Below are 22589 nucleotides of genomic sequence, written 5' to 3' on the forward strand. Positions count from 1 at the left end.
CAGAGACCCTCCACCCAGGTGATCCTCACTCCCTTCTCCATCCCCCGGGTCAGGATCCAAGAGCAATGGCCTTTTCCTGGCAATGTGAGAAGTGGATCCAGGGGTTTAGGAGCGAGAGTACGCTCAGGTTTCTCACAGACCCCGGAGCGCTCTGTGATCGCACGCTAGCCAACCGTGGGTATTTTGAATGCCGAACTAATGAGAAAGAAGCAAAGTGCCAGAAAAGTAAATACTATGGGTATCAAACTGGTGTAAAGCTGAGGGATAATTATTTTGAATGTCACGCTGAAACAAAGGGGAGGAAGTGGCAGAGATGTGTATTTAAAATTCAGAATAATTTCCAACACTCAAGGGCACTAACAACTGAAGCGAACAACTATTGCCAAAGCCAAAAGAGTGTAGTTAATCAACCAGCTGTATGTGATAGCTTGTGTAAAAGGTGAAAAGAGGCAATAGAAAGAACTGACCCAAATAAACATTACCTAAGCCAAACAAGAGCAGAAGTGGGAGAAGCCAAGTATCAGCACTTGGCTAAAACCAGAGTGGGAGAACAAAAGTGGCAGGAAGGCTGCCCTTCTAATAGAAGGTGTTCAGGAGGAGAGAAGCATAACCTGCATTGCATGTGGAATCGAAAGTGTGGAACAAACAACACCAATGTGTCTCATATTCTCCCAGAAGTAGTCGTCAACATTGGCTTTGTGGAAAGTCAAAGACTTTGTCAGTTGTACGAAGCAGAATTGCACCACAGAAGCACTTGTAGTAGTGTTAGTAGTAGTTTCATATTGTCCTGGCAAGAGAGTACCCCAGGATAAGCGATCTTGTAGTAAAGGCCTGGCAGTTGAGTGGACCAGGTGGAAATCATTGAAGTACTGTGGTTTTATTAAAAGTGTGGAAAAAGAAGTGCTAAGACTATTAAAGCTCATGATTAATCATTGTGGAATTATCTTGACTAATCATCACTGTTGATGAGAGTGCATTGTGCACTGTTGCAGGATCATCCTGATAGAAGTACTTTTGTTGACTTTGGTGCACTGTGGCGGTAAACATTTTCTTTACTGAGAAGTAGTTGTGTGGAACTCTCTACCACTCGTGGAGAGGCAAACGACTTGCTAAACATTTTGGACTGTTGGTTGATCCCAAGTGGGAGACTTATTGGCTGAAGAGGAACCTTTTTTGAACTTTGTGATAATATCGGATTTCCTTATTCTTTTTAACCATTGATTGAAATCCTGATTGAATCTGGGGAAGGGGAATTCACCCAGATTACAAGGGAGAAGAATTACCATGTCTCGCAAACAACTGCTCATTTTATCATGTTTAAGCTGCTATGCATTACCTTGTTGAGTGTATTGTATGTACTCGTGTGAGGAACAGAATCCTTTTGTTAGAGTGTTTACTTAACTTATTTGATAGGTAGGGAAATCCTTGTTAGGGTAGGGGTAGTGAGACGTTTATCAAATACTTTTGAGTTTAATAAAATGGCATCTTTTGAAAAACCTGCACAAAGTTGTCCACCTCACATTTCTGACCCCTCAAAGCTTGTCTTGCCTAACAGCTATGCACACAGAAAAACCATTGACTTCGAGACCGCACAGTTTGAAAAGTTGGATTGCTTAAATCATGCTTGCATTTTGAAAAGGCAATGTTTCTGCTACAGTTTGAATGTATGTATTTTATGAGCATTTGCTGTACATTGTTAAAGCAGTCCTGGCATGGGATAAGTGCTTTGTAAAGCAGGGCCTACTGGAATTGAGAATACATATATTGTTATCTGTGGTATATCTGAGCACAGGGTTTGGGTTTAAAAAGGCAGTGGTAGCGTGTGTTATGATGTATTCATTTCACTAGTAAAATTGTGTTACTGAACACATCTGCACCAAAGTGGAACATATTAAAATCTTGGCTGCTTATTCTCAAGATGCAATACTAACTGCAATGGTTCTAACACTAAATACTACTTTGCAAAAGGCCCCTTGATCTGCTATGCATAGTGAACTGCATAGCGAACTGTTCATTTTTTGCTATGGGTGAATGCTGGGTAACCTCTTTTCAAGGGAGTATAAAAACTAGCACCTACTTGAACCCGAAGGATAGATTGCCAGTGTCCACATGGAAGCTGCGTGATGGGGCTAGGCTTCAAAGGTGATTAGTTATGAGCCATGAAACCCATGTTTCTGTTCAAACCTCTGTTTTCAAGGGTCTTCAAACATACGTTCCCATGTTTTTACGTCTTGTATTTGGAATATCTCCTTTCAGTACCAAAACCGATAGGACCTTTTAGTGTCTGCCGATCCAGCGTTAAGTGGTATCCAAGGGAGGTTTCTGTTTTATGATCTGAGATGGTATATCAGTGAATGTTCCTTCTTTCATGCAGTTCCTGGCAACTTTCACCCACATACTTTACTTATTGGCATTTCTTGAATTGGATGTAGTAAATGGTGTAGGACGATTTGTAGTTGTAAATCCCTATAATCGGTATGGTTCGGTTTTTTAAGGTTATTACAGGTTCTGTGCAGATGTTTTGACAGGTTTTGCATCTAATATTGCATGAGTACTTACCAAATGTAATTTGTTCTTGATAAGGGGGATTCTGAGGGGGGATAGCTTAGGGGCAACGCGTTTGTCTTGGAAGCAAGGTTTGAATCCTGATCTCACGCTTAGAAACCAATCTCTGCTATTAAGCGCGTTATAAAAGAACAATTATAATTAAAAGATGTAAATGTGCTTCTGGTCAGGGACTGAAGTAAATATATCTTTAGTTGCTTGTATCCAATCAAAGGGGTTTCATTGAAAAGGGTTTCAATTGTTCACGGAATGAAGATGGAAATTATTAAAAAGGAATCCAAACACTGAAGGTGAATCTCATGGCATAAAGATAATCCCAATGGTCTTCAGATAGTCCAGAACGGTTCATAGTGACTTTTTCGACTGTCACTATTTCAAAATACCAAAATGTCGAACCAAAAGTGCCGAAATGTTTTTTTTCGAATGCCTTTTTTTTAACATTTTTTTGGGGGGATCCCCCACCCCCCTGTTTTTTTTTAAACATCTTTTTTTCTGCTAACTAAACCCTATAAAATAAAAAACAATACATTTGAAAAAAATATTTTCGTCACTTTTGGTTCGACATTTTGGTATGTCGAAAAATAAATGTTCGACATTTTAACTGGATACCGTTCAAGAACCACACGATGGCTCGCAGGGCAGGAAGGCGGAATGTGATATATGATATGACATTTATAACGCGCCTATACACAAGTATTTCAAGGCGCAACGCGGCAAGGGAGGGGGGTCAGAGGGAAGACTGAGATAACGATCTAGGACAGGTGTCATTCAGATCGCGCAAGTGCAGGGGAAGGGTAAAAGGGCGGGGTGGGGAGGGGACAGTGCATTACATGGGGTAAATAGAATAAATAAAAACAATAAGAGAAGTGCGGCCAGCTGGTGGCAAGTGCAAAGGATAAGTGCAGACATCAGGTGTCAAGTGCTGATGGAGGACTGTCTGGATACAGAAAACAGTCCCCAAGTGCAGGGGTTGCTAGGGAGGCAGTGCAGGTGTGCAACTGGTGGCGGAGGAGACCTGGGACAGAGATCAGAGGGGGGCCAGTTAACCAGTGCAGTTTCAGCCAGGAGTTCAGCAGGAGAGAGAAGAAGAGAAAGCAGAAGCAAAGAGGAAGGTTTTGAGGTGCTTCCGGAACCGGAGATGGTTCTCCTCAAGTTTCAGGGAGGCAGGGAGGCTGTTCCAGAAGGAGGCCCCAGCCGAAGAAAGAGATCTACCACCAGCTCGTTGCTTGGAGAAGTGACTGACCCTGAGGGAGTTGGAGGCAGATGAACGAAGAACTCGAGAAGGAAGATATTTAAGAAGAGAGAGTTGAAGATATTGAGGCCCCAGGCCCCAGAAGGTCTTGTGGACAATACAGAGGATTTTGAACTTAATTCTCACAGCCTCTGGGAGCCAGTGCAGAGATTTCAATCCTGGAGAGATGCAATCCCTGGGCTTGAGGCCAAGGACAAGTCTCACAGTCCTGTTCTGGATGAGTTGCACAGGGCGGAGAGTAGAAGCAGGCCGATTTAGAAAGAGTCTGTTGCAATAGTCCAACCTAGAGAGAACCAGAGTTCTCTAGACAGTGAGCTTTTGGGGGAAGGCGAGGAAAGGAAGGATACCTCTGAGGAGGTGCAGCTGGTAGTGTGACTTCTTAGAGAAGTCAGTGATTTGAGGAGAGAGTAGAGTCGAAGATGACACAGAGGTTTTTAGCCTTGCAGCTGGGAGCAGGAAGAGGGCGAGGAGAGGTTGGCCAGAGAGTAACAGGAAAGGAGGGAGTGGGTGTTCCAATGTGGAGAATCTCAATCTTACTGGCATTAAGGCAGAGATCATTGGCGGCACACCACTCCTGGATAGCAGACAGTCGGAGATGAGAGAAGGAGAAGAGGTGGCTGACGGTAGCCTGAAAATGAGCTGAGTGTTTGTTTATTTGTTTATTTATATGTTTGGTAATGCGCACCAAGCCCTAAGGTAGACGGGCGCAACAGAAACAAGAAATCTTAAAACTTAGTTACAGTGCAAAGGTAGCAATACATAGAGCTGTAATTGCGATAGGAACAAGATACAAGGTACAAGATACATTAAATGCAAAGCAATAGTCTTAGTGAGTCAAGGAGGCATTAACAGGAGTGTCAGTATATGCACACCTACGTATGCACAACGCACACAGTTAACCAAGCTGCAGTGTAGTTTGGTGGAGACAAAAGGGTCGTGGAGGGGCTAGAAAGGTATAAATGTGGTTCGTCAGTTAGGTGTCGTTGGTATGTAGCCAATTGAGTATCTTATGTCTGAATTTAGGATAGGGTTGTACTTGTCTGAGGTCAATTGGTAGTTTGTTCCAACATTGTGCAGCTTTAACAGGGAAACTAGTTCCTCCTGCTGTCGAGCGTTTGAACCTAGGAGTCTACAGCATAAATGAGTTGGAAGATCTCGTAAGGCGGGTAGCTGTTCTCCTAGTAATTTTGTCCATTAGGTATGGTGGTGCTAAGTTATTCAGGCATTTGGAGGTGAGGGATGCTGTTTTGAGGAGAATTCCGTCCGTTATTTTCAGCCAGTTAACCTCTTTCCTGAATTTGGTAATATGCTCTCTGTATGGGATGTTCAATGCTGCCCTCAGGGCGTTATTCTGCAGTCTTTGAATTTTGTCTGTAATATATTTGCTCCTGAGTATAAGGCATTGCAGTAATCTAATCTTGGCATGATAAGAGCATTGGCTAGTGTGGTACAACTCGCTCTCGAGAGGTATAGTCTAGAGGCTCTGATGAGTTTGCAAGTGTACGTTGTGGATGAGTCAAGTGAGTTGACTTGCTTTTTGAGAGTGAGAGAGGAGTCCAAGTAGAATCCTAGAGTTTTAACTACAGACATCACCTTGATAGGTTTGTTATCAATGTTGAAGGATTTGTAGTTTGGGCTGAGTTTTTGGATATTAGCTACAGAGCCTACGTTTAGCTAAGTGTCATCCACATAGCATTGAAAGTTGGGGCAGAGAGCGGCAATGGGGTGGGCAAGAAGTGCCAGGTATTGGTTGAACAGCCAGGGAGAGAGGTTCGACTCCAGGGGGACACCACAGGTAGAGATAGATCAGAGGAAGGATCCAAATTGGATTTGGAAGGGTCGATCAGAGAGGAAAGAAGTCAGCCACGCCAGGGCCTAACCGGTCATACCCAAGTTATCATGGAGACGGTTGAGCAGAATGGCATGGTTGACCGTGTCAAAGGCAGAAGAGAGATCAAGTAAGATGAGGACACAGGGGAAAAGCGAAAGAGTCCTCTTCACTCTGACAAAGGATTGAACTGGGCATGACATCATTTAAAGACCATGTTGGTGGATTGCAATAAGCAGACCGTTCTAGTGGTACCGGATATGCTGGGAAGTGGTGATTGAGGCAAATTGGAGCATCAAAAGTGATTGACATCTTTTCAGCAATCAATTTTTCCTATTTCATGCGGTACATTATACTCCTACACTGATATAACATTAATCTGAACTGTTTAAACTTGAATTGTTTTAGTTGAATACTATTTGTCTATATATTATTTTTAATGTAAATACATAATTTTCTAAAAGTCAGGATTTTGTAAAGATCCCATGAATTGGGCTGCCACATTATTAAATAGACACAGCTATCCAATGTTATCCCAGCTTTTCCTCCCAATAACTCGTTCAGTGCACCTACAAAGTTTGAATTTTGTTTTGAAAATTCTATTTTGTCTTGCTTATATATTGGGCCTGATTCATGGAACGTTTTCCTATGGGTGTGTGCCATTATAAAACACTTCGATGAATCAGGCCCATTGTGTTTTATGTAAGGACTGTGCTTAGCGTTTTCCTTTTTAATTAAGATTCTGCAGGGGCATCATTTCTGTTGTGACTGGTTCAATGACACAACTCTTGAGCTACAATGAGGCTTTATTCTGGCCATATTCAAATCTGCAGCGTAAATGATTTTTGATTTTTGGCCACTAAACCAATCAACCTGTGTTGCCAATGGTAGGCACCTTTCTCACAACTCTTTGGAAAATGCACTGGGAGAATTTGCACTGCATTCATAATAACAGCAGCTATGCAGGCACCGTCCTTAAAGCAGAGCATTGGAGGCGAGAATTGTGACATAACATGCACGGAGTTGCTAAAAGTTCTTATGCTTCCACTCGCCTCACGTTCAGGCTGCGCTGCGGTGCTGTCTGCTCCTGTGCTTTGCAGATATTTCTCTTGTGACATGTTTAAGGCTTAATCGTATGAACACATGCACTGTGATCAAAACATCAGATTTATGAAGACTTTGCAGTAGTTGACTGTTGTGATTGGCAGAGCTCAGGAGCAAGAACAACTGCGATGGCAGGCAACTTCGTGAATCAAATTTGGGGTCCCTGTCTGAACAATATTGTTGTCCACATCTTTGTGGATTGCCAAACATGTCAGTGAGTGAGATGATACAGTGAGAAGGGGTAAAGAGGCAATTTTCATACCAGAAAGAACATTGATTCATATAATGGCAACTAACACTAGTCTATGGTAATCTTTCTCTCACACATTGCTGGAAGTTGTTTCGACCCACTACAATACCGCCCACTATTTGGCATTTCCATGTAATAATGTTCCCACAAAAATCTCCCTTGACAAAAAAGTTGCTGTTTTTTGCAGAGAAATTATTACATTGAACATGCGGTTGAACACCCCCCGCAAACGCTGTTTTTTTATTTTTTAAATGGGAGCAAGGGACATCCCGCAACTTGTCCCCATGCATAATGTCACCCTATGTAATGTTGCCACTGGCTTTTCTCGGCGACATTATGTATGGGGACATTATTACCTGATACCTATTTGGCTAAATCTGTGATATCCAGTGTTTTTCCTTGAACTTCTTTGGAATTGAGGTACATTGTAATTGTTGTTTTTGATGAATTTCTCTTAAAGGTATTTTTCTGTAATCTTGGTGATGTAGCTACAGCTAAGGATTTGTAAATAACATGCATGTTTAACCTTTTTAGGAGCATTATATGTTTGCCCTTTCTTGATCAATGCAATGCTTTAAAAGGGAATAGGACGAAGTGTCTGAATAAAAATGACCAACCTCACCAAAAGACCTAAAATACACCCCACGAAAAGTTCTAACTACCAAAAGTTCAAACTTTTTGTGGTGTGTGTGTTTAGGTGTTTTGGTGAGCTTGGTTAAAATTTTTTTTTTTTTATTTTAAAAAAGGCTGTGGGGTTGTCCCCCGCAAAACACCCTGCTCACTACATTGTACAGTATAGTGAGCGGGGGTTGCAGGGGACTCCCCTGCAGCACACCCGAAAGAAGAAAATAAATAATTAAATAATAATAATAAAACGGGTCTGTAGGGATGTCCCTCACAACACCCCGCTCTCTATACTACACAGTATAGTGAGCGAGGGAAACCCCTGCAGCTGCCCAAAAGAAAAGAAAAAGAAAGGACCCTGCGTTGCCAGTTCCCGATCACAGAAGTGAAAGGGAACCAGTGCCGTAGGCACACCGCGCGAAGGAAGGAAAGGTAAGAAGGGTAGTGGGGGTATGTTGGGGGTGTGGGTGGGGGTGTGTTGTGGGTGGTGGTGTATGTATGTATGGTTTTGTATTGGATGTTTGCATGGGAAATGCACAAACATTTGTAGTGCGTTAATTTCCCTTGCAAACATTTCTGTCGCAGATTTATCTGGCGCGGAAATATCAGGCAGATCCTTTAAAAGTGCCTAATTGATGGCATGGCATAACTACCATCACAGGTTGGGACCTCAGTGTACTACTTAAAAGTTCATGGGACCCCCCTTTGAGCCTATGCATAAATCCACACCTCACGTATAAGACAGATTTTCTGGTGGCTATCACCTCCACGAGGAGAGTCATTGAACTGCAGGCTTTGTCAGTGCAACACCCTTTCTTTGTTATCCACAAAGACATATTGGTATTAAGAACGCACCGTAGGTCTTCACCCAAGTTCATTTCCATGTTCCATGTCAATCAGGCCATTGAATTACCAGCTTTTTTCAAAATCCATCAAGTTAAGCTGAGAAAAAACTCCATACACTAGAAGTAAGGAGGGCGGTCCTTTACTATGTGAAAACAGACCAGCTGTTTGTCTCCATAGCTCCAGGCAGAGAAGGAGACGGCATTTCCAAAAACATAATCTCCAGATGGATAGTCAGATGCATACAGCTCTGCTACTCTCTATCAAGTCAAACGCTGCCTTTCACACCAAGAGGTCACTCCACTAGGGGTACAGAAGTTACCTTGGCTTTTATGGCAAACGTCCAGCTGGACGACCTTTTGCAAAGCAGCTACATGGAGCTCTGTCCATACTTTTACTCAGCACTTCTGCATTGACACTCACTCTAAAGCAGATTCTCAGGTGGGACAAGCATTGCGAAAACATCTATTTGCTGCTGTACCTTCTCACAAACCTCCCCTTCTCCAAACACTGCTCGCTAATCTATGCATGAGCACACTGAAAGGCGCACGAAAACCCCCAAACCGTGGATTGTACTAAAAAGTTTAGTCAAATAAAAGTTTTTACTGTGAGTGAATGAGGTTGATTGTTTTGAGTTGTAAATGATGGATTGACTGTTGGCGAATGATGGTTGTGTTAGGTTTTTATCACCTGGTGTTTTGTGCTCCTTTGCAATGTTAATGTAATTTAATGTGTTTGTATTAATTAATGATTAATTCATTTTTGAAAATAATGTAAGCGCTAATCTATGCATACCATGTGATCTAAGCAGATTCCACAAGCCTCAGAAGGGATTAATTACTCACCGTAATCGTATTTCTGATGCGTGTATCTGCTTAGATTCACTTCTGGCCACCCTCACTCCCCATGGAGTAGAAGGTGCATAGATGTTTTCTGGGCTTTATGTGATACATAATTTGCTTTACTACTCCTGTACTCACGCTACACTTCATGCAACCTCATGCCAGAAACAAAACAATCTGAGGGACCTCAACGCGTGAAGCACCATGGGTACAGTGGACGTCACACTAGGCATAGTATTACTGGCACGCCCTCTCAACATCCCTTTTAAAGTTTCGAAAACAACAACTGTAATAATCTGCAACTTCCACTGGATTTCAGCCTATGAATCTAAGCAGATACAAGCATCAGAAATATGATTATGGTGAGTAATGTGTGTATATGTATGTATATATATATATAAATATATATATAAAATGATAAAAAGGCTCTGAAAACTGTTTGCCCATCTCTCTCCCGCAGGTGCAAATATATAATGCAATCATAATCATAGCGCATAGAGATAACGACAATGTATGGTGTTGTAGTAGATCTGTTAATTGATTAACAGAGTGGATGGAACTATTGATCACTACTTTGCGTAAACATCTAGTTATCTTTGCATATTCATTCCGTAACAGGAAAGAAAGTAAGAGACTCAGCAGAGTAGATGGCGTAACAGATAGTGAACTGGGAAAACTAGGTGGAATATTGTAGTTTGCTGCCATGTCACTTTCAGGGTATCTGGTATAAAGCAATAGGGTCATAAGATAGGATATCAAGGAATATGGGATCTGCTCCTGGGTTGAGTACCAGTTGCACAGATGTATACAACCAACTAGTGTGATAATGTACATTTGGCCATGTAATAGTGTTCATTCATAAATTTGATGCATCTTCCCCCAACAACATGAAATATAGCTGACACTATGAGACTTAGATACACTAACCTAAACTTGACTGTAAAGCATAGACAATGCAGTATTTTACAGTAGCAATGCTTATGTAACAACTTCAATGTTTAGGAACGTAATTGCATGACTGTCTTAAAAATAAAATAAAGTTAACACATGCTGGTCTTTGCCAAACAGGATATAATTATCATCCCGATTACTACTGGTTTTCAATGATTTGAAAAAAAAAAGCTTTCCGAGCACTCCCACATAGGCCTTTGGCACTTAAGAGTGGAGATGATTACTGCTGCAATATCTCCATTAGCCTCTTTGCCCTGATGGCAAGAGGGGAATGCAGAGTGAGCTGTTCTTTCATTGAACAGGGTAACTTAAACAGCTAGCTTTGCTACACAAGTGTCAATTTAATTAGTAAATCTTCGGAATGGCATAGCAAATTGCTATGCAACTCTGCTCATTTTTATGCCTTGAACATTTTGTTTCAATATCCTCATCAATGATCTCTTTTGTTCAGTTCCCCTTCCTCTCAGAATGGAATTCCTCCATTTTGCTTATCCTGGTAGTTTTTCTCCAATGTATCCAGGTTCGCCTTCTATCACTTCAAATGGATTACCATATGTTTTATATGACATTGCATTTTAACATACAACAGATTCAAGAATCTTCCCACCTCTCCAAACTGAGTGACTACCAACTTCTCTTTGTTAACTTAGCAACTGAACTCGTATCAATGTTCACCGTATTCATTATAGCCTCAGGATCCCATTCTCCCCACCCCCGCTCTCCCTCAGCTCTCTTGGTTCTTGTACTCAGTCCCCACTCCTGCCCCATGAATCAAAGGCCCTTCCTGTTTCCTCCTGTGGCCTCTTGGAGGACAATGCTGGGGTTCTTTTCCTGGCTTACACCTCCTGTCTCAGCCAGACCCATTGCAAGATCCCCATATCGGACGTCCCTACTGCAGCCTTATCCGACTCAGAAGCACAGACAGTCTTTCTTCCTTCTTGTACATCAACGGCAGTAGTTTGTGGCTGGCCTCTGTTGCCCTGCCAACAACAGGGGTTCCTGTCATCTCCACTGCTTCTTAAGGGTGGGGTACCACTTCTCGAAAGGAATCTCTATGGTTCTCAAACCTCAGCGCACATGCCATTTCCCATCTTGGGCAGAAGTGAATTTCTGTCCAAGCTCCACATTCTCTATTTACACTCATTTCTCTTCAGGCTTCCATTTTCACTGTCTATAATGCCTCAGGGTTAGTCACTTGATGACTAAAGGGAAAGGAGAACTCTGCCGGGTATGTTTTTCCATACAGATTGTCTTGTTGCGCTGCTGTTTCTTGATTGCTGATTAGGCTGGCTCCAGAGTCGGTACATGATTGGTGAAGGTAGTGTCCTTATTCAGACCGCAGCTGCCTTCACTACTTATCCATCCTACACGAACAAATAGTGCCTCTACTCCCAAAAACGACTTCTGCCTTTGGTCGCCCGCACACCCAATGATTGGCAGTTTCCGCCCCAACTATAGCCAAAAATGTGATGGGTGGAAGGTTTTGAACAAATCTAAACCACTGGTACTTCTCTGGGCAACCTTCCACATCACCGTTTTTTAGCCCGTCTGTGCCATTGTGAAACGGGTCTAGCCATATGCAAATCAGTCAGGTACTGCCACCAAAATTGCCATGCCAGGTCCCCTCTCCACAGAAACAAGATCAACCCCAGGCATGTTTCAGCCTTTTTGGAACTCATCAGCGAGGTGCAGCTTGGTTCCCTATGGCGCAGCGAGCAAGGGACCCACGTCTGAGTTAACCCTCTCTAGCACAGGGACACAAACTATAACCTTCTGGTTAGTGATGGGTGGAAACTTTGAATTATTCGGCACCACTGGCACTGCTCTGGGCTAGCCGCCTTTGCCATTGTCTGGGGATGCTTGTGCAGAAGGGATGTGACCAAGCAGTTCAGGCGGCACTAGTCCTTTTGGGGTGGGACCAAGCCTGATTTGCATGTGGTCACTTTCCTTTGGCAATAGCTTAGCAGGTGAAGAACGATGGTCTGGAGGGTTTTCCAGAGCAATGCCAGAGATCCTTCCAGCCATCACCTCTTTTGGTTTGCTGTAGTTTCCACCCCAACACCACTAGACCATTTACTGCTGTGAGAATGCCATTTGTTTCCTTGATTTACATCTACTTACTGAAAATGTTATATTAACAAATTGGTAGATCACTTGCCCGTTGAGTTTGTGGCAGTGTCCCCGCTCCCAGAGAAGGAGACTTACACTTCTTGTACCAGAGCAAAGTGTAGCTATGGTAACGCTAAACAAGAAGGCTCTGTGTTTCAGAGTTTCCAGGCCTATTACAAGATGAGCAAGAAATGGGTACTCCAAGGAGGGGTTATGTTCCAATCAGACTTAAACAGTGCTGTCTTATTAGAAGACTTTGTTTACTACATGACTAAAAAAGTGCAAAGTACTTTTGGTGTTCTGTGTCTTAAATGATGTTGTTCCTGTTGAGGAGAATTCTCAGAAATGTGCTAATTCCCCTCTACCTTAGAGACCCAGAGCACTTTTTCTTGGACTTTAGGACTTTTAATTTCTAACCTGGAGAGAGGGAGACCCCATTCCCACTCTCTGATGTTTTTTTCTGTGATTTCATTTTGAGTTTGCAGTCTGACAAACTCCATAGGCATCATCTTTACATTGTGACACACAGCACCTCCCGTGCAGTGACACAGGGAAATCTCTTACATTTCCCAAAGGTTTAAATACCTTCTCTTGGTGAAACTACTGTTTCCAAGAGCAGTGAAACGAAATTGACTTACACATGTTACAGGAGATACTAGACTGTAAGTATGTTACCCTTTCACAATTAATGGCTGGTGGCAGTGGTTTACTATTGTGTGTTTTTACCGCGGGCTGCAATTGCAGCTGCAATAAGACACCAATGGGTGCCCATTTTGTCAAAATGGGCCCGGTCTTATTTTTTCGCCGTTTCATGTTGGAAAGGTCTTGGAAACACCACTGTAATCATGGGTCTCTCTAGCCCTTGGTGACCTCTTTACAAATTAGGAGCACAGCATTTAAATTTTGATGTTCTCTGCATTTCAGGTTATTGCCCACCTCCTGGTCCTCCTCCACCTCTTGATCTTGCCTCTTCTCCTTAAGCTTCCCCTCCATTTCCTTACTTTCCTCCGTGCCCTCAGTTGCTACCTCCTATAAAGTCATCAACTTCTCCTGATGGGGACCATCTTTTTCTCCAGTCTGCCTTCTCCAACCCTCTTCCTTCAGAATTGCCTTCTCTACTCAGCAGCCATTTTTATGCCAGCCACCTCCTCTCCAGCTCTTTCTGTCTCCAATACTCTTGTTTCACTGTGCCTCCACTTCATCTGTATTCCCACAGTCTTCTGACCCTGCTGGCTTCTTATATAAGGGCCTGTTCCTGACTGCAGTGATTGTTTTATTTATCTCAGCTATCCTCAGGTATGCGTTATTTGCACTCTTGAACCATAACATTCCCTTGAGGTAACAGCATCATCGGTTCAGCTCTGCTGACATACCCCTGCTTGCAATGTGACTGGCGTGGTCTGGTGAACCAGGGGATTCCTTCCCATACCACCCGAAGGTTCTGCATTAGCAGGTAGAGGCACCAGTCTCCATTGTCACACAACTCTTCACCTCAAGAGTGAGGCAGGGTACTTTGTCACAGTAAAAGAATGCAGGCAAGTGAGTCCTGAAAGCGATAACGAATGTAACTGTTATTGTGCTTAGAACTCTTTATGGTGGGAAATTGAATCTTGAATGCCACATGATCTGACTGATCATTTTGCCAGAATATGGTTTGCTGAGGGACAGAGGGTTTAAGACTGAGAAATTGTGTTTGTCAACAGTGTTATAACTGGGGGGGAAAGGAGCCTCAAAGGCAGAAACAAACAAGATTCATCAGTGGTCCAAAGCATTGTATACTAGAAAAGAGATTCTCAAAGCTCAGAGTGGACTGAAATGCTGTTTGTCATATCTGAAACACCTGCAACTTGTGAAAGTGCGTTTTGAAGCCACAGATTAAGATTTCGATTTACCCAAACAAAGCGACGGCAGTAGCCAATTCTGATGACCAAAAGAGCCGCCAACAGAAAAGTAAAGCTTTTCTTAAACTTCTAACTGAGTAGTCCACGATAGACCTTGTTAGCATGTATTTGTTGAATAGTTAGTATGGTTAAAAAAACATTTACTCGATACATATGCCGATGTTGCTCCTAAAACTACAAGTAAGAGGGATTCAATTTTTAAGGTGTAGACTGAAATGTACGAGCTACAGGGAGAGAGTGATTATTTTAAGAAAATAGGGGGTAGTGGGTAATGAAGGAGTTCATGGTGAGTAATGCAAAAATTTGGGTGTGTTAAACGTGCATGTGCAGAAGTGCTATGAGAGTGCAGCGTTATAGGTACAGCAAGTGGGGAACTTCTGGGTGATGGCACCAACTTATTAGTTGATAGAAGGGGCGTTGTTTTGGGTTTTAATTAGGACACCAGTAGGAACATAGATTGGGTGGGGTGGCTGGAAGGGGCGAATACTGTTTAAGGTTTTGTTTGACGATATGTGCATGGAACAATATGCAAAGATTAAAAGTATGAGGACGTGACACGAGTGGCTTCCAGTCCAAAAGTTAGGGCCAGGCGAACTGGCATCAGTGGCCAATGAGAAGATGGAAGGTATGGGTTGACAGAAGTGTGGCTGGACATGCCACCCCCCACCCCAACCTAACAAAGCCCCCTCCGAGTGAGGGCGAATCTTTGATTATTTCAGGGAACTTTCCCTTACAAATCTTAAAAAATAAAACAATTAGGTAATACAAAGAAGTGTAAAAAAACCAGCAGTCATCGGTGTACGACCATGGGGAATTTGCCAATGACTAGTTTTTCAATGTTATTTATTTGTTGGAGACTTATAAGGTGCCAGTTGTGAGCACAGTCACTTCGCAGCGTTGAGAAAATGTCTATAGTAATGAACACAGAAACTAGGCAGATGCAGTATACTTTTTGCAAGGCCCCCTGCTGGACGATCGGGGCTTTTGATGGGCTACGGCCATGCTTTTTTATGCAAACACCTGCAAGGCTCATTACCTTATTAATATTTCCAGGCAGCACAGGACATTTGCAAATGCAGAAGTGTGCCCTGAGAACGACAAATGTCTGCTGCAGGTGTGAATGTCGCGCCTCATCGGATGAATCGTTCCCCTGACCTGAGCGCCGCAGCGATTGTACGTCACCGGATCTTGATCGATGATGTGAGCGCTTCATGATGAAAAAAAGTGAAGGAATGAAATGTCATCTGCGTTCTTAGATCGCCCACAGAATTCCAAGCGGGGAACTTTTTCCAGCAACTTTTAATCACGAGACCTACCAAGGCACCGATCACTTCATCTAGTCTAACAATCTGATACATATCACAAGTCTGTGTTTTGTTGATCTACACATTTCTAGTGTCACTTGTTTGGCTATTTATTATTAACCTCTGTCTGCTTTTGTCCTGGGACAGCTTAATGTCGGTGCTTCAAACGAGAGATTTGACTTAAGGTCAACGGGACTTGGGATGGGGCAAGGAATGCATGGAACACTCCCCCCTCCACCACCCCCGAAAACAACCTAGAGCCCCCACAGTTGAGAACCTATATAAATGGCCTGAAAACAAATTCAGCCGACTTCATAAAGATGTTTGTACATGTCTGTTGAGCACTCAAAAGGTTAATTCCCAGATTATTTGTTTAATTTGGGATACTACAAATGTTACAATAATTACCTTGCTTATTTGTACATTTTATCATTTCAGAATAAAATGCCGGGTAGGGTGCACTTCATGTGTATAAAAGCTTATATTTTATTTAGTCGGTATAATCGACCTGTGATGCCAGAACTCGTTTTAACACGAAAACCTCTTGACTAGTCGATGGAAATCATTTATTACACTGGACTAATGGCATCTCAATGCGCATTATGGCTCCTCAGTTACTGATTACGTGAGGTGATGTGTGGTTTGAACTCCGTGTTTTTTTAAAAAAAGGATTCTCTGTGTGGGGAAGGAATTGAGTAAGTGGTTTGTAAGAAAAAGCGAAAGAAAGGAAAAAGCACAGTGAAAGAATCTGAAAGAAAAGCAGCTCATACCTCAAGGAAAATGGTGTTTGAAAAGAGGGACAGTAAATGGATGATCATAAAAACATAGGGAGTGTACCTGGAAGCAGTCCTATCCATGTCCAGACACATGAACGCCCTAGCATCATCCACTGCTTACACAGCCAGACCTCTCTCTCTGAGTAGACAGTTCCTCTCACCGAGCAACTGTCTCACACTCACACATGCACTGATCCTCTCGAAAAACATGACTATTGCAACATACTACTTATGGGCCCCTCGACCACCAACATATCCAAACTCCAACAACTCCAAAAATAAAGCACTACACTCTGCCCTAGGCCGCAAATGCTCTGGCCACTTCTCAGCCACCCGACACGATTCCCGCTGGCTCCCTATCAAAGCTTGAGTGGAATTCAAAACCCTTTCCATCGCCCACCATTCCGTATACAGTGAGGCCCCCCTGTACCTTAACAATTGCATTACCCAAATTGCCCATGTGCGTGCACTTCGATCTAGCATCTCGCTGTGCACCGCCGGTACAAGAGCAAAAGTGCAGGTGGAGTCAGTTTCTGCAACATGGCAGCCTCACTCTGGAAGTCACTAACTGCTCTCACTGCTCTCATCCAAAACGAACAATCATTCTCCACCTTCAAAAAAGGAGTTAAGACTTGGGGCCCCATCATGAGTTGGGCGGTAACCCCGGCGGTGTTACTGCTGGGGCTATTAGTGTTACCGCCAACCCCCCCGGCGCTATTAGCGCCGGATCACAGGTTTGGCGGAACGGTAAGTCCTCTCTACCCATTGGGCTCATTCGGGAATTCCCCATTCCCCATTGAGACCAATGGGGAATGTTCGGTGCTATTACCGCCGGCGGTATTACCTCCGGCAGTAATAGCACCGAAAATCAGCAAAATCGTGGCAGATTTGCCCCCAAATCAGAGCTGGGGGTAAATCCGCCAAGCCCGTGATTTGGCGGACCCTTAAATGTGGCGGTAATAGCGTTACCGCCGCATTTAAGGGTTACCGCCAAACTCGTGATGATGCTTGGTCATTTGATAAATATGACTAACTGCTGTCCTCAGTCACTTGCCTAGGCGACTATTATGTATTTTGTTCCTCTTACCTATGTACTGTACCAACGCTGCGATACCTTCGGGTCTTGGCATTTCAAAAATGTAAAAAAAGCAATCATGAAAAAAAGAAAACAATATTAACAAAGGTAACAAACACATGTGGGTGACTCCACCCGGCCTCCCTTAACAAAGCCACCCCGACAAACATCTCAAGTCAACACCCGTAAACCATGTTTACTCCGCCTCCCTTGTGTACCTCACTCTGTATTTCACACAATATCACTCTGAAACAATGAAAAAATAAATCTGAAATAGAGACCCATTTTTCATGGCAATTGGTTGCTTTGTAGGAACGTCACTGACTACCACAAGTGTTGACTTTCATGAAGACTGTAGGATAAGCGCTAAATAATTCAAAAAGAGCATTTAACATAGAAGGGCGCCTTTAACTGCACTTATTAGCATACAGCTACAAAACAATTAATAGCATAATCACCTTCTGGGCAACACAATTACTCCAAACGACAAGTCTCTAGTCGGGGACACATAACCCAACCATATCATGCAGAATGCAAAATCATGATTGGTTTAATGTATGCACATTTGTGACAATCTCTGGCTGTCGTGTCTTGTGGGTGTTAATCCCACATCTTCGATATTAGCAGCAGGAGCGGGAGCGGCGGAGGTAATAACTTTTGTCTCCCATGAAAAGCAGCTAAATATGTTATATGTGCCGCGCCTCTGAAGAGCACTCACCCAAAAAACAACTCAAATAACATGGCTATGCACATAAATAAGTCGAGTGTTTTCAGGGATATTTGGGAAAAATACAACCTGCTAGAAGCAAGGATGGAGCGGTTTCATTGAACAGTACTCAAATAACTGGCATGCGGGTGTCGTTGAGAAGACCAAGGCGAGGACTGGAGCAGTTTATACTCTCATACATCACCATTGGGATTCTGCCAATTGAAAAAAATATATATGTTTGAAAGTGATTTCCTTCCGGAAGAATTGTGACCCCACAGACTTAAGGAGGTTGAGTGTGCTTTTTATGAAATGGAAAAGGGGACTGGATGGGGCCCAATTAGGAATGTAGCATAGACCGGATGCAGTACAGGATGAACAGCTCTCCTGCACGGGGTTCTCTGATCTCGAGAGCAAACACCGAAGGCCTACCTGAGGACCAGGGCCAAGGCATTTTCCTCTCTGATCTCGAGAGCAAACACCGAAGGCCTACCTGAGGACCAGGGCCATGGCATTTTCCTCTCTGATCTCGAGAGCAAACACCGAAGGCCTACCTGAGGACCAGGGCCATGGCATTTTCCTCTCTGATCTCGAGAGCAAACACCGAAGGCCTACCTGAGGACCAGGGCCATGGCATTCTCCGGCCTCGTTTAGACCCAGGATAGGAATAATTATTGCAATGTACGAAAATGTGTTCAACTTGCAACAAAGGAAGATGGGCCATTGCTACCAGGACTCAAGCTTGCGTTTTAACTTAGTTAAATTCAAATATAATAATTATGAAACTTAGAGTTCTGTATCTTAATAGATTTGTGTTTTGCGTTAAACGTTGTTTTAATTGTCATTAAAAATACAAATGTTCCCTTATTGAATTATTAAAGCAATAGCTTATAATTATACATTTGACCTGCAAAAGCCTTTTGTTGGGAATTATTTTCGATCAGACCCTGAAGGGTAGGATTTCCAAGAATTAGTTTTGGGGAGCACTCGTGCTTTGAAGTGTGAGGGGGTGCCCTCCATGTGAGTTAAATGATGGTTGTTCCAGGCCATACACTGTCGATGCTGGTTTGCACCGGGGTGATCGATTTTTCCAATGCACGGTTCCAGCCACTTTTCATCGAAATGATATGTGATGCTCTTTCCTAATTGATGCCTTCCTAATGGGTCCTGCTCAAAATTATCTTTCAGGAGGAGCCGATAACCTTCTGCGAAGAAACCTTTGTTTCCCATCGATCCAGCGGCATGAGACCGTTCCTCCAGAATGCCACACAGCTTCAACTTTTTAAACAGGTAGGCACACGAAATGCAAAATCATGATCATTGTGACTTGGTTTTAAGTGAAGCCTCTGAAGATAACGTGTGAAGTAGGATGCATGATGCGTGTGTAGGATTGTTTATGCCACTGATGTGGTTTGCAAGAGGCAGGATCCTTTTTATGCGCATTGATTACTGGGTGCATTAGCTATGGCCCTGAAAGGTCAGACCCTGAACTGGTAGCCTCTGTGTTCCCAAGAGTCTTAGGCAGAATGACAAAAAAAAGAGCTTGTCCATTAAAAGACTGGGATCAATGAATTAATTGTGTTGCGTGGTCGGCGGCTCACGTAAAGATGTGTTAACAAATCAATTTGCACTTGCAAGTAAATTAGAAGGTCTTTATTCCTTTTTTTTCATTTTTCACTTACTTTTAAAAGAGCTGGGCTTTCAAAAGCGGCACCATGTATTAGTGACACACTCCATGTGATGCATGGATTACTTAAGATGCATTTAAAATGGATGGAACTGCGTCTTATCGATTGTGCTATTTTCCTGTCGGGCTCTGCCCAAGTTTCTGATTTGAAGGGTGTTTATAGGGTTATTTAGAGATGGGGGACTTTGCAAACTTTCCTCCGCAGGGTGGGTTTCCTCTTAATCGCATTGTTTTTACGGTGATGGATGAAAGCATTGCCCGATGGTCTGTTTGCACCTGAGTCTTTCTTGATCTCCCAGGGTTATAGTCTGAAAGTTTAAATGCTTCAGCGTGTAGGTGATCCCTCCCTCTTTAAATATTTCTCTAGGGAGCAACGTTTGCACAGTGTCCCCAGGCTTTAAGCCTATTCGCCCCTACCTGCCACCATTATCATCGTCTTAGCATACCATGGCCACAGTACAGCAAACGCTGCTCAGAGTGAAGACCCACCCACCCCTAACCACTCCGGTACCCACCGTGCTTCTAGCAATATGCCCTCTACATAGTGGAGCATGTAGGGGCTAAGACCACTCACAAAAAATTACCATAGGTTAATACTACATGAATGATGTATACTTTACACCTGCAAATGCTATTCACAAAAAAGCAAATGCAACTTCCTTCTTTCAAGACATTTGAGTAAGTTACAGTCGATTGGAATCCAAAATTGATCGAGAGCGCGAGAAATGTTCTCTTGAGTACCTTAGGCCATGTCACATATGAACATACATTCTTATAAAAATGTATAAGCCGCTTTCTCTCCCTACAAACTGTTTTTTCCAACATGTATCCCAGCGTACTACAGACGCCACACACAATTGCATACACTTTCATTCTTCGGATTCAATACTTAAAATTAATGTTTGATTATAATTTGAGTGTATTCACAATGTTGCAGCACAACTTGGAAGTATCCTGAGTAAGTGAGAAAGTACACTTTTGTGTGTGTGTACTTCCTCCTGACTCGGTATCCCCTTAACCTGAACACAGCGCTCACCCCTTCCCTTGCTGCCTGCACTCACGTACTGAAAAACTCATCATGGCATTCCCCCACTCACTTTCCCACTCACTCAAAGGAAGCAGGTGCAGCAGTTGGCAGGACAGACTTGGGAGCCAGCCACACATAGATGCTCCACAGACACTGTGTTTAGTGATTCGTCTTAATCAGGATGCCATCATGTGGGGGAACCACCATGTTTTCAGCACTGTAAACATAGCCTGTTGTTTCTGGGGCCGCCCAATGATGGAGTCTGGACGTGGGAGACAGTCGAGTGATCCTCAAGGTAGCAATCTTCGATCAGATTTGGATCCTGGTATCGTGTCTGTGAAGGGGTCGGATCATCAGAGCACTAATGGCTGAGGCTTCAAGTCAACAACTCTTTAATTAACACAAGGAATGGTTGCGTGAATGCATTTCTGGCAGGGGTAAACTTAAGTTAAGGACCACTACGATCATAATGGAAGAGTAACCTACTATGTCCAACAAGGATTTATATAGAAGACCTACCTCCCAAATCCCAGATCCCTATGGTTCAAGTCCAAGTAGGACCTAATATCGGAGTCCCACAAATCTCTTGCACAGACCTTCTCTGCCTCCTTTGTGTTTGTCTGTGACTGATTACGGGTCACATCAGGTCGTCTTCTCAATCTCTTGAATGTTGTTGTACCACACCTTCTAGCAAGAATGTACCATTCCTGCCTTGCCTAAGGGGATGCCCAAGACTATTTCGAGGTAAGTTTCTCTCCACCTGTCAAAGACACTTGTCAGAAGGAGGTTATTTGCATCTTCCACCAAAGTGTCTCCGCCCAGAGCTTGAGCCCACCGCAGGGTTCCTCTCCTTTCCAGCTCTGGCTGCAGCCAGGGCCTACGATCTAGCTACTAGCTGGCCAGCAACAGGGCCTCTAAGGAAATCACAGGATCTTGCCAGTTACTGCTTTATAGCCCCCAGCAGGCTGATAGTAATGCCCTCTGGCCTGATGACCTCTGACCAGGGTGTCGGCTATTGCCCCGGAGTTGTGATGTATGCTCTGAGGCAGTTGAAGTGGTCAACACATTTATTATAGAACTACCCTGTGAGATACATCTGATCTTAGCTTGTGGTGTCTCGCTCTTAGCCCAGAGACAGACACAGTTGGAACATTTGTTAATATGTTCACATTCCAGACATGGCGTTCCGTGGTTCCAAGCCCACTTTCATTCTAATGAGTAGCTGCACCACGCTGGGCACAATGCACAAAGAGGACTTCATGATGCATCTATCTTCTCTATCCCTTTTTATCTACCCCTACCACCATTCTCTCATTAACTATATATACACATGATTCTGACTGTTCCTACCCCTACATCACTCTACTAAGATTAGATATTGGCGCTTTCTTGGTGCCCACTGAATTCTTCCACACGTTTCCCACCCTCGCAGAGTCGTGAAACAGTTTATTTATGCACAATGCCAGGTTTTCTCACTTAATTGCCAACCTTGACATTCACCCGCTCTGCACTGTGATGAATCCTGTGGATCCCTCACTGAATGCTTGCCTAAAGTCTCCTCCCAGGTGGTCAGGGAAAGGTAGACTCTTCCTGATCTTGATCTTGAGGGTGGTGCTCTGTGGGAGGATGTCTCCGCCCCCAACCCCCAGAAGCTCAATATCTCCAGATCCCTGGTTCTCTCTAGGCTTCACTACTGCAACAGCCTCTTCCTCAATCTGGCTCTTTCCTCCCTTCGTCCCTCCAAC

General features: G+C 43.5%; 1 protein-coding gene across 4 annotated transcripts in view; it reads left to right on the forward strand.

Moving 5' to 3' along the window:
- The window catches only part of DENND1A (DENN domain containing 1A), a 2718319-nt gene that overhangs the window by 2001301 nt on the left and 694429 nt on the right, over positions 1-22589 (forward strand). For all 4 annotated transcript variants that reach the window (XM_069609457.1, XM_069609459.1, XM_069609458.1 and 1 more), the window contains exon 14: positions 19319-19420. In XM_069609457.1, the coding sequence (XP_069465558.1) occupies positions 19319-19420 (102 nt within the window). The remainder of the gene's footprint in view (positions 1-19318; positions 19421-22589) is intronic.

This window comes from Ambystoma mexicanum, chromosome 8 (genome assembly GCF_040938575.1).
Source record: "Ambystoma mexicanum isolate Mex_15411 chromosome 8, UKY_AmexF1_1, whole genome shotgun sequence".
NCBI classification, from domain to species: Eukaryota; Metazoa; Chordata; class Amphibia; order Caudata; family Ambystomatidae; genus Ambystoma; species Ambystoma mexicanum.